Raw genomic sequence first — 16,461 nt, 5'->3', positions numbered from 1 at the left:
GGGGCTAGGACACCAGCTTTGTGCCTACATCTCCTGGGCTGGGGGCTGTCTGTTAACTCGCTTCAGGAACGACGTTTTTCAGGAGGAAGGTACCCGAGGTTGACTCCTGGTTAAAGAAAGCGCTGACCACCTGCAAGTCGTGGAAAAAACTATTATCCTGCTTCCCAGCTTCGGGCAGAGCGGGATGACCCATCAATCACAGGCCTTTTTTTTCCCCACAGCTGACTTATGGTTTTGTGGTATTTTCGAGGAAGTTTGTTCCTTTCGGTGGCCTGGTAGAGGGTGAAGCAGTCGTCTGTTTTTCTTGCCTACAGTCATCCTGATGGCCATACCCGTTAGGCTTTTATTGCGTTACCATGGGAATGTCATCCGTTCCTGCGGTTGTTGGGAGTGTCGGGCCTCTGTTCATAACAATAATCAAATCCTAGGATCCCACGCAGGCAGGAGGGGGTTATTATTAAAAAGAAGGGCTGGGGAATTGTGCAGGTTAGCGGTTGCCCTGCAGGTATGTGGCAGGGCAGGCTGTGCTGGGGAGAGCAGGGTGCCGGAGGAGGGAGCATGGGTCAGCAGCCGCTCTCCCCTCGGCAGCTGAAGAGCTAACAAAACAACAGACACATGGCCATTTCTTTTTTTTTTCCTGTTTAACACCCTGTGCCTTTCCTCCTGTCTGGAGCTTTAGTTGTGCTAGGTATAGCAAGCACACCATCGTGGCCGTGCGGTCACAAAGCCCTGGGAAGGGTCCTTGCTCAGCCAGCACGGCCCCGCTTCGCAGTTTGGTCTCCTCGTGCCCGAGAGAGCAGCCGTGGAAAGCCTGGAGTGGTAAGAACGTTTTGTTAGCAGCGCGGAGCTCAACTCCATCGTCAAAGCACGCTCCCTGCGTTTCCCGCACAGGGAGGCTGGTTGCTGCGAGGCTGGCTGTAAGCCGGAGACTGACGAAAGCAATGGCCAAAAGGGGCTGCTTTTCCCTTCGGAGATGTTTCCCCTAGCTAAATATCACCGTGGCTTTTCCATACCAGTAAGTATAGCAGAAAAAAGTGTAAGCAATAGCGACCACGTGGCTGTTTCTCAGCATCCCATGCCGTAACGGCAGCCCTGCGGCTCCTGCTCAGGGTCCCCGCGGGCGCTCAGAGCCCTGGCAGAGGTGGTGGTCTGGGGGGGGTCACAGTTTTACAGCCTGAACCAATTCCCCCAGCACAGAGGGCTGAGCCGGCAAGTGGAACAAACTTGCTTCATGCAAAACCTCTCCCCGGGTGGCTCGGGGCTCCTGTCCTCGACTCCTGGCTGCCGAGGCTGTTGGTGTCTTGTGTGCTTGGCAGCTCTGTGTGGGAGAGGGATTTTTTGGAAGGGACGTTGTGGTTCCTGCAGGATGGGGAGTGTTTTGTCAGGATTCATTTTGAATGAGTGAGGAATTGCATCAGCCTGGAGTTTGCTCGCTATGAACTTACCCGGGGCAGCTGTTGCAGAGTGAGAGCAGAACGAACATAATGTTTTATATGTTTTAGTAACCGTGCAAGGGGAACATCACTCCCTTCTGGCAATGTTTCGTACAGAAAGTTCAGACTCGGCACTCACTGACAGTTCAGAAAACCCCCAACACGCACAGTAAGGGTTGTTAGAGGGTTGGTTTTTCCCCAGTTAACTCTAAATAATGGGCCTTTCAGAAACTGTTCCGTTTCATAGAGTTTCATTTTTTTCCCATTCACAGTAAATGTGTGTATTTTCAAATGCCTTTCAAACACGAGCACTTTCTGCGTAGCGGTATGTAGAAAAATAATTTATAAACTCTCTGTCTGTAAGACTTTATCGATATGCTATGATGATTTGCCTCCTACTGGGAATGGATAGAAACGTGTGAGCTGTCTGACTCGTGGGGCGTCTCTGTAATGGAAGGCGGCCGGTTGGAGCAGGCTATAAGGAGAATTTGTGGTGTGTTTCTATCGGTGCCAGGTCAGGAGGAGAGCCCTGCGACAGATACCCTGAGGGCAAGCAGGGTGCCCTCGCTGTTGGTGCCAGCAGAGCCATCTGATCGCAGCTGGCGCTTCGGCCACGGCAAGAGTCACATTTTACAGTTTTAGTTAGCTAATGTGTCAACTACAGCTGTTCAGTAAGTCGGATAAAAGCATTTTATGGACAAGATTAAACCGAACAAACCCTTTAGTTTAGTGGCAGTTAGACGTTTATTCACGCCACTGAAAGTATGCACAAAAAGAGGGATTGCGCAGTACTTGTGCAGCTGATCTCAGACCACATAAACTCCTTGGAGAGCTCGCTGGCTAAGGAAACACAGCGCCCGTTACGGACTTTGAGTTTAGGGGTTTGCTTTTATTAATTGTAGTATCTTAGGTAGATGCTAGTTTTCGTAAGGGCTTGTCAGAAAGTAATTTAGCCCTTCTTTGCTCTTTCTGCCTTTTTTACCTTTTACAAGCTCCCGTTTTCCCTAACTCGGCTTTCTGTGTAGCTTTTCATCTTCTAAACACACCCATTATGAATAGAACTAGTTATTGCTTATGTTTTGTTAGCCTATTTTGCTGAGATATGATTCCCTTTGCAGATTTTACGTCATTCTTACGGATTGAGGTGATAAACCTTTGGGGCAGGAACTGTCCAATGCTCTGGATTTGCTCGGGATGCGGCGCAATGGAGCCCTCGGAGATCTGCAGCATCGTTATAACAACTGTGATTAATAGGGACTGAAGGAGCCATGCCCGCATGTTAAATAACGGTGTCTCTTATTTAGCACAATCAGAATGAGAATAATGCCTTCTTTTTAGAGTCTGTGGAAAAACTGCATTGCTGCTGCTTTAAATTGGCAGGAATAGTCACCCGGGAATGCGGGGAGACTGGCATTAGATCTGTAACGTTGCAGTAATGAAGCCTGGGTGGATAAAGTGCAGAATCCGAGCGCTTGCTGTACCTGCTGAGAGGTGGGAGTTTGGCTCGGCATCATGAACACTGTGAGATCCTGGAAGCGATGACAGCTTTTCGTTGCAGATATGTAGGCAGCCATCCTGTATGAAGTGATAGCTATCTGAAAAAAACAAAACAAAACAAAATCAAAAAACCACCAAACCAAACACACAGAAAACCAAACACGCAAAAAAACCCCTACAATCCCCTCACCCCTGTGGAGCCAAAAATCAGATTATTTTTTTCCCCTTTCTGTGCAAAATGCTGAATGCACCTGAAACCCCTATAGGACACCAGCGGTTTAGAAAAGGAGGAAGGATTGTGTGGTGGAGGACAAAGGTGTGGTCGTCAGGAAGGCGTGCTTGCCGTCGGCGCGGAGGGGTGACGCCAGCCTGTTTCCCAGTGCCCTTTTCTGAATGCGATAAAACCGAGTTCCTTGGCAACCCTTGGAAACCTTGCAGAACTGAAGCGTTCCCTGCAGATCCCCACGGTTGGTACTGTGCGTGTCCCCAGCAGATGCTGCCAACCAGTTTTCTTCTATCTTATTTTGTTTTTATTACAATGACCGTTTGGTATAGCTCCAACTATTGACTGCAGTCGGTGATAGCTGGTGGTAATTACAGTGTTTCTCTGGATTACGATGAATCACTCTGGATTACAGTGTTTCTCTCCCTGGGGCTGAGCACCAGGATAAATGAAATCTTGGCAGTGGTGGTTAGAGGTTGAGAACAAGTTTTCTATGAACTTTCCAAAATGCGAAAGTCACTTTTGGCTTGGCAGTGTCTGTACCACTCGCAGATTTACCTGACACTCTGTGGGATGCGATGGGTTGCTTTCATGACATTAAAGATTGTGGTGTAACCTCTATTTCAGAAATAAATCTGATCCCCACTTCCAGAGCGGCCCCAGGGAAAGCCATGAGCTCTTCAGGGGCTCCGAGCTGGGGGCATCTTCAGGTCATCCAATAAACTGAAGATTGACCCTTGATTAGATTTAATATCCTCCCAGTAGGATACACTATCTTGGTGGGTTTGTTTGGTTTTACTTTAAATATCTTCACGGTGGAAAGAAACTGTTAGAGTAGCAAAACCTAAAACCTGTTCTATAAATCATCTGGAATTAAACCAGGGCTGGGTATGTCCAATCCCAAAGGCTCCGGATGAAGGGCTGGGTCTCTGAAGGACCCTTGCCACAGAAATTGCGGTTCTCTGCCAAGAGTGGTAGGGGAATCAGCTTCAATTCACCTGGTTTGCCTGAGGTGACTTTCAACATTTAATGTGTAAACAATTTCGGGAGGAGAGGAAAAGTGCTTCCCTTGCAGCTTTTATTAGAATATTTCAAATCAATTATGAAAGGTGAATTCAGAATTTACCCTTGGGAGTTCTGTAGATAATCAAAGTGGTTGTTGGAATAAATTAGAGTTTTCTATACTTAGTTATGTCCAGTTTATAACTGTCTTTATTGCATGGCAGACTTCTTCCTTGATTGTACGGATGCATCCTCAAGATTTAGTTCCACATAATGAAGTATAAGGGTTTATGAACAATATTCTCAGTATTAGACTTCTTGTGAGTTGGCAAAATACCCTAGCTAACTGTTTTCCAAAGAAAAGGACAACCAAATAGCGGGAGAGGAAAATTCTTGCCATGGGCTATTGCAGCCCATAGATATTTTATGGTTTTTTTATTTTACGTGTATATATATATATGTGTAAAATAAAATACCTACAGATTTGTATTGACTTTTCAACTGACTTCCAGTTTGTGATGTTCTGTGGCATTTTATTAGTGTTGAACAAGCTGATTAGTTTTCAGACTGTTATCAGGAGGAATACTTTCTAAGTTGCTTTTAACATGAAAGAAGTAATGAAATTGTCAGTGATACCTGTGGTGTCTCTTCTCGGGTGAGAACATTTTGTATTTTGTCATTCTGGAGGCTTCTTCAGTAGTGTCTGCGTCAAATGCCTTAGGGACTTGCTTAACCTCTTTTGGAGACCTGGTGGGGGTGATGCTACCAGGCAAACACCCACAGGTCTCGGGGGACGGCTCTTGCCCAGGAACTTCCCTCCTGGCGATGGAGCATCCCCCCGTCCTGCCCGGCAGGACCGCCCTTCTCCAGCCAGACCCGAGGCTCCTGCGCGGCTGCAGGGGAAGGCTGGCTGCGGCGAGTCCCACCAGCCCTTGGGGACACCTGTGGAAGAAAAGCACGGGATAACTGGGAAGAACTTTATTTTCATGCTTCAGCAGCCCGTGTCTTAGTAAATAAATTGCAGCCCAGTAAAAAGATGCAATAGATTGGTGCTCACGGGTCTGCTTAGCAGGGAGGTCCATCACGTTCCCAAAACGGGGATGCTTACGGTAGCAGAAGATTGGACTCCTCGGAAAGTCCTTTCCTGTCTTGCACTGGAATGTGTGGCATGAATTATACTGTTTAATTAGCTGCAAAATGCAGCGTGTTCCTCACCCTCTATTTTTAGATGACATTAATGTAATTATGTCTATAATTAATATGGATGGTAGCAAAATGCTAGCCTGATAATTTTACATAGTCTTAATTAGCATTCATTTTTCTTTCTTCAGACGGCAGGTTTTTCAAACCCATCTTCTGTAATTGTCAATTCAGACATCACTTATTCTTTCAAAAGATATAGTGGAACAGTGTATTGCAATTACCAAAGGTGAGAGGAAAAAGAAATACACACATGGAAATACATTTCAAAATATAAGTATTTGCTTTCTCTAAAACAGAGAATAAAACATCTCTCTGAGGCTAAAAACATGTCTCTGAGGCTAGAAGAAAATGCCCAATGCAAATACGTTTAATGTAAAAAAACAACCCAAATAAGTTAAAAATTAAAGTTCGAAGTTGCTTCAGAATAAACGGTAATGAGTAAATCTCTTAATAATGAGCGTAGTAAAAGATGAAATATCTGTACAATATATTCATATGAGTGATTCTTGAACCCAAACTGCGACTTTGAGTGAGAGATACTTTGTGCTACAAATTATATCAGCGATTTTTGGATTATTAGCTTATTTGGACTTGTTTCTTGTTCCAGATAGAGCATGACAGCAAGCAGGTAAGTCCAGTATTCTACCAGTAAGTAAGATTTTTGATTGAAGGTGTTTAAAAGAGAAACCAAAGCCCCCCCCCAAGGTTTTGTTGTTGAACTTTATTTATGCTGCCTTGGTAACTGAACGTTATTATGGTATCTGCTTTTGCTTAAGGGTTGTTTTAGCCCAGGTCTTCAATACCTTCAAATTCAGATTTCAGTTTAGTCCAGAACAGAGACTGCTCTTGTACCTCTTTTCAAGAAACCTCACAACTGATCCTGATTTTTTTTTTTTTTTTTGGTACCTTTATGCACTTCATGAACTTAGCCTGATGTGCTATCAGCTCATCTGATCAAGAGGGTGTACATCTGTCGGACCTCTACAAAACAAACCAGTCATCAAATCAACCAGATCAAATGTAGACCATGTTCCTTGGTGTTTGGTTTTCACTTACCAGGGACAAGGTGTAGGCAGACATCTTACTATAAAAAAAAAAAAATCATTGGAAAAAACACAGATTCAGGATACAAACTGAAACTTGGGCAGTGCACGTGTGACAGCTTGTATGAATTTGAAAAAAACCTGCTTCTACTGTCATGCATTTAACATACTCGAGTACCTGTGAGTGCTTTAGTTCTTGCTGAGATTTGCCAGAGATGGACACCGTTAGAGCTGCGTTTCAAAATGACACCCGTGTCTCCTTCTTGGTCGGCCCTCAGCTGTAAATTCTCATCTCGAAATATTTCCAGAATGTAACTGAGTGAGCGAGTACGTATATGGAGTTTCCAGCACCGTGGCTGAGGTTATATGGGCTTTTTAAAGGCTTTGGGACTTGCTTTTGGGCAGAGAAAAGTGGGGAAGCTAAACATGTCCGTATGAAGACAAAGTGTCGTTTTTGATGTGACGTGGGCTCGTCTCGCCCCCTTCCAAAAGGGCAGAGGGCTCCGCAGTGTGATCGCAGCAGAGCGCTGGCAGGTTGGTATTTAGAAGTCTGTCTTGCCCCTGGAGAAAAGCCCGAGTAGTGGCCTGTGGTTGATGTGGTTTTAAGTGAAAGCAACACTTTGAGACCCTCAGATTTGATCTCGGTGATTTATCGCTGGATGAATAAATGCAAAAGGCGACTGATGCTTTGCCGTAGCTTTGGACCCCAGATTTTCACCCAGACAGGTGGCCGGTAAGCGGTGGGTAAGAAATTTGGAAAATGGAAAGACCTCTGATCCTTGCAGCTCTTGCTCTCCCTCACAGCTTTGATTTGGACCTGGCTGCTCCATTGCCGCCTCGGCACGCTGGTTTCATGTTCCGTGATCTCTCTGGAAGATTGACCTGAACCTCCAACTTCAGAATCCTTGCCTTTATCCCCTTGGCTCCTTTGTGCAGTGTATAGGTTTTAAGAGTTACATGGAGAGAATTCCCTTTCCTAGTGCACCGCGGCCAAGGGCTGTGTTTCCAAGTGACATCGTATCTCCCACCCTTGGCTTAATTCACTGAAAAAGTTTTTGTTTGCTGCTTGATTGATTCTTCTTTCCCAAATACAATGTCCTGTTTCATGGGAAACCTCAATGTAGTGCACCGCGGCCAAGGGTTGTGTTTCCAAGTGACATCGTATCTCCCGCCCTCGGCTTAATTCACTGAAAAAGTTTTTGTTTGCTGCCTGATTGATTCTTCTTCCCCAAGTAACCATGTCCTGTTTCACGGGAGACCTCAATGGATTGACATCCCTGGGGCCACGACCGTATTTGTGCTTCAGATCTCAGGCTTGGCACTTTTAATTTTACTGTAGTCCTTTTACAAGAGGAATAGGTTGTATAGGAACTCTGAACTCCCCGAGTAATTGAGGTGTATGTCCACATGCTCTATTTGTCCCTGCTTTTATTGTATTTCTCTGTTAATTTAAGCATTGCCGCCTAAGGGAAGATTTTGCATATTTTTGACAGCCCTGTTTCTCCGTGGCGGGTGTAGATACAGATTTATACTCATCAAAACCTGAAAGGGACATCATAATTCTACCTTTTGTTGTGGTCTTGACATTATTTTATTAACGGCAAGCTTTCTCCCGTTGGTGTTTCCACGGCGGTGGAAATCAGGTGCTGTTTGTTAGTGCCGGGATGGTGGGTCCTGGAGAACAGGCTGAGGCTCTGCTCTCTGGTCTCCTCCTCTGGAGCAGAGGGGAGCGGAGGGCAGAAATAATTCACTTTTTGTGAAGAAAAGCATTTTCTGCAAGGAAAGCATGAAGCAACACAGACCTGAGGCTGTTTCCTAAGGCCATTTCAGGAGCTTTTGTGAAACTTATAACTGGTGTGATAGAAGTTTGCTGGGGGAGTGTTCTCTCGTGTCTTAATTTATTTCCTAATTTTATTAAGTGACCCAGTATTTCTGAAATATTCATGCATGTGAATCTTTAACATAGGTAATCCTTGGTACCCGAAGTTAAGGTAGATACTAGCAGGAAGACAGTTTAGGAAAGTTTGGATTCTTCCAACGATGGGCTTGGTTTATCAATTGTATTAAAAGACCTGTGAAATTTCTCCTGAAGACACTGATCACAATTACATGCTTCTGTAGAATTCCCAGGTGGTAAAACTGAGCATACGCCGGGATGATTCCTGGGCTTGGTCTCATAAAATTGCTTTTCCTAAACATGATATTCCTTCTCTTACATACAAGAGGCGTTCACCAGCGGAGAAATTTGCATGAAACGCTCGTGAACTCCAAGGCACCACCTCAGTGTTTGGAGAAGAAAGTAGTTCTGCTCCACTGGAGTGAAAATTATGTGTATTCCGAATGAGCGGTTGGGTAGGACTTTCGCTCGCTCTTTGTCACTGCAATCGTTTTCTCTTTCCAGGTGTTTTCCTACACGGCTGACAAAGAGATCCGCACGGACGACTTGTGCCTGGATGTCTCGAGGCTGAACGGCCCCGTCATCATGCTGAAGTGCCACCACATGAGGGGGAACCAGCTCTGGGAGTACGATGCCGAGGTACCCGAGGCTTCGGTGACAGCGCCCGCGCTCGCCGGGCTGCTGCGGCCTTAGAGCCGGGAGTTTATTCGTAATAGAGCACGGCCGTAGCACAGGGGAGTGGGTGAGCACCGGAGCTCGGTGCCGTGGTGGGCGGTGGTGGCTTCTGCCGTCGCACACCCTCGGGAGTGCAAAGCAATTCAGCTGGCTGCTAGGTTTTACATGGTGTTTCCACCAAATTTGGTTTTGGGGGTGGGGGGAAAGTCAATTATTGTTTAAAAAAACCTCATTTCTAGTAGCTGGCCTTGTCTTCCGTTCTTGCAAACTTAAAGAAGTATTCTGCATTTTTTTACATAAATGAAGTAGAAAACAAGATTTATTTCTTTTTTTTAGTTAAAGTTTTCCCAGTTTATTTCTGCCGACTCTTCAAGATTGTTGACTCTGCATTTAAATTGTATTTAATCATTTTCCATATACCAGTCACCTTTTTAGTTTGACACTACCATGGGCGGGGAGGTGGCTTTTTCTGGGTTTTGAGAGGGGGGGCAGTTTGAAGAAATTTGGTGGCTTATGGAGAGGTTGCAAAATGGATACAAAATGTGTGTGTCTCTGTATTTTGTGGCTGAATAGTACTGCTTTTTAAATGAGACAGGAAGCAGGAGATGAAAATTAAAACATTCATTTTCAGCTTTTGCTTTGAAATATGAATGTGCAGTTGTGGATGGTGAAATTCACACAAAGGTATTGGCGTTTTCTTCAAGATAGGATCTTTCTAATATGTTATGGTAAGAAGAAAACCGTACAAATCTGCCATTGCATAATACTGAACTGCCAAGTAGAAAAACAATACTTACCATCGAGGTGCGATTTATTTGGTAACTATTTATACACTCTTGAGTTTAACATTTGAATTTAAGCCAATTTTCTCTTTAATATAGAAGATTATTTTTCTTCTTACACAAACCGCATGTGTATTTGATGATTTTTAGGTGGTTTTGAGGGTGTTCCTGCCTGCAATTAGCACCTGAGATTTAAGATCTTATATCCTCCTTCATTTCATTCCTGCAAGCAGATGATAATTGATATTTGATCAGTTTTAGATTGTTTTCAGCAAAAGTAAGGAGCATAGTGCTGACCAGCGGCCGAGGAGATGGAGTCGGTGTCGCAGGTTCCTGGTCCCTCTCCGTCGGAAATCAAACCTCACCAACGAGAGTGGGCACAGTGTGTGCGGCCGGTGCGGGGAGTCCGTGTCTCCTTCCTCTCCATGGCCCCGAGTAAATCCCGGCCAGTCTCTGCTTGGGTCTGGGGGGGCTTTTTGGTTAGGTTTGGAGAGGTCTTGTGGGGTCTCACTGGGTCTGACACCTATTGATGCCACATGCGCTGTCGCTCCCGTTCATAGCACAGCAGCAGCATCCTCTGCCCACCTCCATCCATGCTTCACTGTTTTAAAGTGTAGCACCTTAAAATATCAGCTTTTCAGACTCTTCCGTTGGAATATTTCAAGTTTGTCTCAGCAGTACCTTAAAGGATTAATTTTGAATATTGAATAAATATTAATTAGAACCAACGTTTTTAGCATTATTTTTATGTACTTCAGCAGCCGAGTGCTAGCTAAGCCCAGAGAGCGCGGATAGCAAGCCTGTATTTCAGCTCCCCGCTAGAATCCGCACGCTGGGCATCGTTCTGGCTCCCACCCCAGCTCCCACCTTCCCCTGGTATCAGGCACCGTTCAATGGCCATGCACAAAGCCCAAGGCAAGGTTCCTCGTGAAATATTCTTTCTCTACCAGAAGTGTAGAGAGCAATCCTTCCTGATTTGGAAAAAAAAAAAAAAAAAGATACTGCCAGTTGCTTTCCTTGGAGTATTTTGGGCGCAAGCTGCTGAAAATGACTTCCCCCACCGAGCACGGTTTGAACACGGGCTGCCCGATGGTCCGCGCTCACACGGCTCTGCTGCTCGCGGTGTGGAACTGCCAAATTAGTCTTGGCATGGTGCCGTGACTGCAAAGGTAGCAAAATACTGCAAAGATAAAAAAATACCGATGTCTTTAAAAGATGCGTAGTCTTTTAAAAAGTATCTCCAACATTTCATAGAAATAGCTGCTTTCACCTTTCTGTATGGAGAGCTCAATTTCTTTCAACCAAATATATGCTTCTTTAATTTTAACGTTGGAAACCTGCTGTGTTTTTTCTCTTAAGTTTAGCATAAGAGAGCCAGGATGGAGAATTTCGAAGTAGCTGTGTAAAAACGAAATCAACCATTAGATGGAGCTCATAAAGAAGAAATACACCCTTTTTTATATAAGGGATCTCCGAGACAATGGTTTTGCTGTTTGTTGTACGTATAAAACACAGCCCATTGCATTATGTCCCTTTCTATTTATTGACAAGGATATCTTTGTTACCGGTTTTACCCTGTGAATATTCAGACTTCAGCTTGCAAACTTCCCTTTGGTGAGGGGATTGGTGTTTAGGCTGTGTTTATTAGTGTATTAATCGCCCCTCAGTATTAGGGGTCATGCAGGGTTATACGCATGATTTACTCTGGCTGCCTGGTGATCTCTGGGTATTGCGGGAAGCCTCCAAGTACATACCTATATGTGGTAAGCAAAGACATACCTAATATGCAGTATTTTTTCCCGAGAAGACAAATGGCTTGTGATATTTTTTTTTTTTCCCCCCAGGCAAACAGTTGCAACACATTGCCTGGATCGCTTGTATCCACTCATTTGTTTTTCCATCAAAATTGCGCTCATTTTTACATTTCTTTACTTATTCAGAAACTGAACGGAGGTGATTTCTGTTGTTGTACCATGGTTACAGACCACATCCCTCCTCCTCTTAAAGGCAGTTAGGAGGTAGGACTTGGTAATGGACAACGGTGCCTTGGCCACATCTGGAGGTGCAATGAGAGATGTAAATAATCGTAAAAAGGCATTTCTCAATAGAGATGTTCAGATGATTTTCTTTGATTTACATACTCTTACTAAATTTTCTGTGATGTTCTAGTTTAGTTCAAATTATGGTATTTAAATATGTAACATATTTTAAAATCATAGAAATTCTTTTCCAAGAATTTATATATACCTTAGTAATATTACTAATATCTTCCTAGCATTTATATTTTTTTCAAAAATAAACGAGGAGCTGAGAAGGTTTTGTGGTAGTGATAAGAAAGGTAAATCTCGAATGTTTTCATACCTGTTTGTGAAAGTAGCAGGCTTAATTGGTTTAAAGCAGACTATTCAAAAAGCCCCTCTTCTCATTTTCTCATAGCAAAAGTGTCTGAATTTGTGCTTTTAACGCTTAGAATTATTAATACATTTTTACTTGCACTTGAGATGCAACTTGACTTGAAGCAGTGGAAGAAGAGTGATTGAAAGGTATCCGTGGGTTTGTCAGAGCAGAAAATCACTTGCTGAAGGAGAGGACAAGACTTGGCCTTTGTATTTTGGGTCAAAACGGAGCTCTGCTGGGCAGAGCTGAGCGAAGTGAGGGATCGACCCCAGCTCAGCACTGAGCATCTCCCTTCAGCACCCAAGCAACAGGTGACGTGAACTGCGCGAGGGTGAGAAAGAGATCCCCAGGGGAATAAAGTAAGAGTTCAAATACTCAGAAATACAAATACGAGTTTGCAGAAAGGGTCACCGTAGCCCATACGCCTGCCGTCAGAAGTGCACCCTGGCTACTGTTATCTTGGGAAAAGTCACGTAAAGTAGGAAGAGACCTGGTTTTCATATGCAGCAAGTAGTTCTAAAGTAATTATTTGGATTAATCTCAAAGAAAATGATAAATCCCCACCACACACTTCAAAAAAAAACCCATGGGGGAGGTACGGGCCCCGCAAAAAGGAGTTACACTTCTGTGTCGAACTGCACCTGCTCTCAGCACTGGAGGGAGAAGCAGCGTTTCCAGCAATGACCCCAATTCAGGGTGGCTGGAAACGTGATTTTTGCTATTCCATAAGAAACCCAGATTTGTGTTATTCTTGTTCAGAGGATCTGCTCCTAGGGATGAGTAGGTCAGACGTACAGGCAGGTGTGTCGTAAGGTTTTCCAGAGTGTCTAAGATCTCTAAAAAGTCTGCCTGTGTGAATCGGATTGCTTAAAATTGCAATGAACCTGTTGGATTATCAGTTGATAACTGAGATAAATCAGCGGGTCACTGCACGTCAGCGAAGTTACTGAATGGGAAGAGAGTATTTTGCATTATGTCTTGTAGAGTTGAATGATGTTTATAGGTCACATAAATAATGCAGGGCTTGTCAGAGTTTGTAGACCTGTTGGAAAAAACCCGAACCACCACAGAACCGAGTTTAAATAGTTCTTTATTAAGAAAAGCAGTTGTGACTGAGGAGATACTAAATGTTAGCAGATTACCATGGGTTGTGTTACTGAAAAACATCATTGAAGAAAATCACACGGTTTTAAAAATTGAAAAAGGTAGATAAATTGCATAGCATGGAAGGGAACGTTATAGTTCCCAAACGCTTGCTCTCGCCTTGAAGAAAGCAAACATTTAAATTGGTATTTGCAGGGATTATTGTCATGTCACGTAACTGGATGACTGGTCAGAGACCTAAATTGTTACTGCATCTTCCTCCAAAAACCCCAAAAAATCAGTTTTATGAACTTTCTGCTTAGTGATTGGGGACTAGAACAGAAACACAGAAACCCTTCTCATCTGGATCCAAAAACTTTTAGGGAAAGGAGGAGAACTGGGCTGCTTGGCACAATTCCTGCTTCCCTGCGGCGAGCAGTTTGGGTTCGATCACCGCGTGCGGTTTGGGGCAGGTTGCTGCTAGCTGTAGGCAGGACGGCTGTGCCACGGCTGCGGGGGCAACCTGGCACCGTCCCCTCTGACTGCCAACCACAGCTGGAAACTAACAGCTGGCTGATGGAGAGGGCTGGCGTAAGAGGAGAAGCTATTCAGAGCAACTTTGTGTGAATAACCTGCTGCTTGCTTGTTTATTTAATTTGCAACATGGAGAATATTTTACATCAAGCTTAAAAAGTAAGTTGAATTTATTTTTTTTTTGCAAAGCCCCAAATTACAAGAATCAGATAAAACGTTCTCTTTTAGTATCTACATAAAATGGAAGTCCGTGTTAAAACAAAATCATTTGCAATCAATAAGTGATTTTTTTTGTAGTTATTCAAATAGATTTTCCATAATTCTGTTTTTCCGTTTGACTGAAGCATGACACAGGCTGGCTGTGGCTCCAGGGCTGCCCGGTCGGGCCCCACAGGTCGCACAGGGTTGCCTAAACCTTTTATTCTGTTGCTGTTCCCTACAGGGCAATTTCCACTGACCTGCATCTTCTTCTTGACCCAAAGGGATAAATTACTTTAGGTATTACCTGCAGAAGAAAAAGAGAAGCCCAATATTGATATTAATATTTATATAGTTTAAAAAGAAACCCTTATATGCACCAAACGTTAATGGTATGGTCTGGATTTAAGGGCACACTAAATAAAGAAGCCTGCTGTCACCAGGAGCAACAACAGCAGGGAGCTGATCCCCCCAGCGAGCCGTTCCCAGGCAGGGTGCTCGGGTCTGTGCGGCGCGCTCCATTTCTAATGCAAAATGGCTTTTAACGCTTCAGGCAAGAGTAGTTTACAGCATTTTAAAACATTTTATTTCTGAGTGTTTTTACAGCTTGGCAGGAAATGCTTTTTTTTTTTTCCCCCCTTAATCCATTGCCTTCCGTTATTGATTTTTAATGCTTTTTTTTCCTGTGCCTTGAAGAGCACATTAGGATTCCTGGCCCTTTCTCAAGCTGCCCATTACCTTGCAAGGGCAGCTCTATAAATCAGCTGTATCACTGGGACATGCCAAGTTAGAATTTCCCAGCTTTCAAAGGCTTCCTATCAGCATGTGCTTTATAACATATTTATAATGCATAAATGCTATTTGCTTTGGAATGGGGGTGGGAAACGAGGTGGTGGATCAGCAGAAAAAGTTATGGGAATTACGATGGGCTGAAGCCAGAGTTGCGCCCTCAGCGTGTGATCTTGCTTGTCTGATGAAACCAATTTTTCTAATTTTGCTGACCAGTTTTGTGCGTTTGTTTTCCCCCTGCACTGGGGCACTGGTCTTGGTGGAGATACTTGTGCCGGCGTTGCATACAGCTGGTGTTTGGCTGGCAAATAGGTCCGTCGGGTTGGGGTTGAAAAGCCGTGCAGAGCGTGTCCAGGGTTGTGCTCCCGTTGGGGCTCCCTGTGACATCCAGGCAAACTTCTGTAGGTGCAGGGTGATGAAACCTTATGACACGTGATACACATGAATGATTGCAGGAAAAAAATAACGCTGTAAATACATCACGTCAGATAGAAAATAGTTTCATTTCGTCATGCGTGAATAACGACACCAGGATTTGATCTTGCGCAACTGCTGTTATTGTCACTAAACATGCTGTCTGTGCAAAGCTGTTGAATTTGTATTCACAGAGACGAGGGTCTCACAAAAATGTTTCTTGAGTCACTGTTTGACTCCAATTTCCTTTTTTTTTTTTTTTCCCCTTCCGTCAGTATGCTGGTAAATGGGAATATAGCTTTGAGGTAAGTTTGGTAACAACCACAACCCCTGCACCAGCCCTAGAATAGCACGCCTCTCGCTCCCTCCCCTAGCAGTGCTGTGTAACGGCGATACCACTTAGTGCCTTTCCGTAGATCCTACTCCAATGTGCAAACCTTTTTTATTCAGGCAGTCACTGTACAATCTCGGGCTGCCAGTGGTTTATACGGCCTCTGTGCGTCCGACTGCTAGCTCAGGGCTGTTGGGTGAGAAGAGCGATGCGATGGAAGGCGGATGCTGAGGTTGGTGTGCGCGGGAGGATGCTGGTGTTGTCGTAGCAGCCCCGAGCCCCCCTGCACATCCCCCTGCACACGATCTGGGTGCTGCTGGGGTCCCTGCCTGCTCCCCCGCCTTCATCTGCGCTCGCTAGAGAAAAGCAGGGAACGTCGCTAGAGAAGAGGCGCGTTCCCCAACATACGACCTAAAGATTGGTGGCGGAGAAGCAAGTGGGCACAATGTATGCGAACAACTGGCTGCTTTCTTGTGCATATTTCAACGATCCTGTTCATTTCTGTTCACAAACAGTGTAAATACACATTGCATCATCAACATCACATCGGCTGGTCTGCGTCCTTCAAACAATTACAGGCTTTGTGATTATTTCTCTTCTTAAAGTTATGGGACCAGCTGGAGTTGGTGTAGTCAGACTAACTTCTACCATAAGAGATTATGGCTAATAGTTTGAATATTCCTATAAATTGCAGTCCTATTACTGACTTCTCCCGTAAGAGATTATGGCCAATAATTAGACTGTTCCTATAAATTGCAGTCCTATTGCTATGTATTTGAAAGGAGTTAGTTCTTAAAAAATGAGTAGGGAAAACACTGCGGGGTTTTTTATTACCTTCTTAGAGAGCAGTGTTTAATAAAATGAGTGAAGGGGACAAATGATCTCTTGCTTCCATTACTATAGATTTTCTAAAGTCAGCGTGGCCTTGCTGATGTACCTCAGTTAAACTTGCTATCTCAC

At 44.3% G+C, this 16,461-nt stretch overlaps 1 protein-coding gene across 1 annotated transcript in view; it reads left to right on the top strand.

The window, feature by feature from the left end:
* The window catches only part of LOC104157302 (polypeptide N-acetylgalactosaminyltransferase 13), a gene marked incomplete at its 5' end in the record, with an annotated part of 28,374 nt that overhangs the window by 6,850 nt on the left and 5,063 nt on the right, over positions 1 to 16,461 (top strand). The window contains one exon of the mRNA XM_009694588.1: positions 8,803 to 8,937. Within this exon, the coding sequence (XP_009692890.1) occupies positions 8,803 to 8,937 (135 nt within the window). The remainder of the gene's footprint in view (positions 1 to 8,802; positions 8,938 to 16,461) is intronic.

Source organism: Cariama cristata, unplaced genomic scaffold (genome assembly GCF_000690535.1).
Source record: "Cariama cristata isolate BGI_N322 unplaced genomic scaffold, ASM69053v1 scaffold9512, whole genome shotgun sequence".
In the NCBI taxonomy this organism is placed as follows: Eukaryota; Metazoa; Chordata; class Aves; order Cariamiformes; family Cariamidae; genus Cariama; species Cariama cristata.
This window is presented reverse-complemented; position numbering and strand designations above follow the sequence as displayed.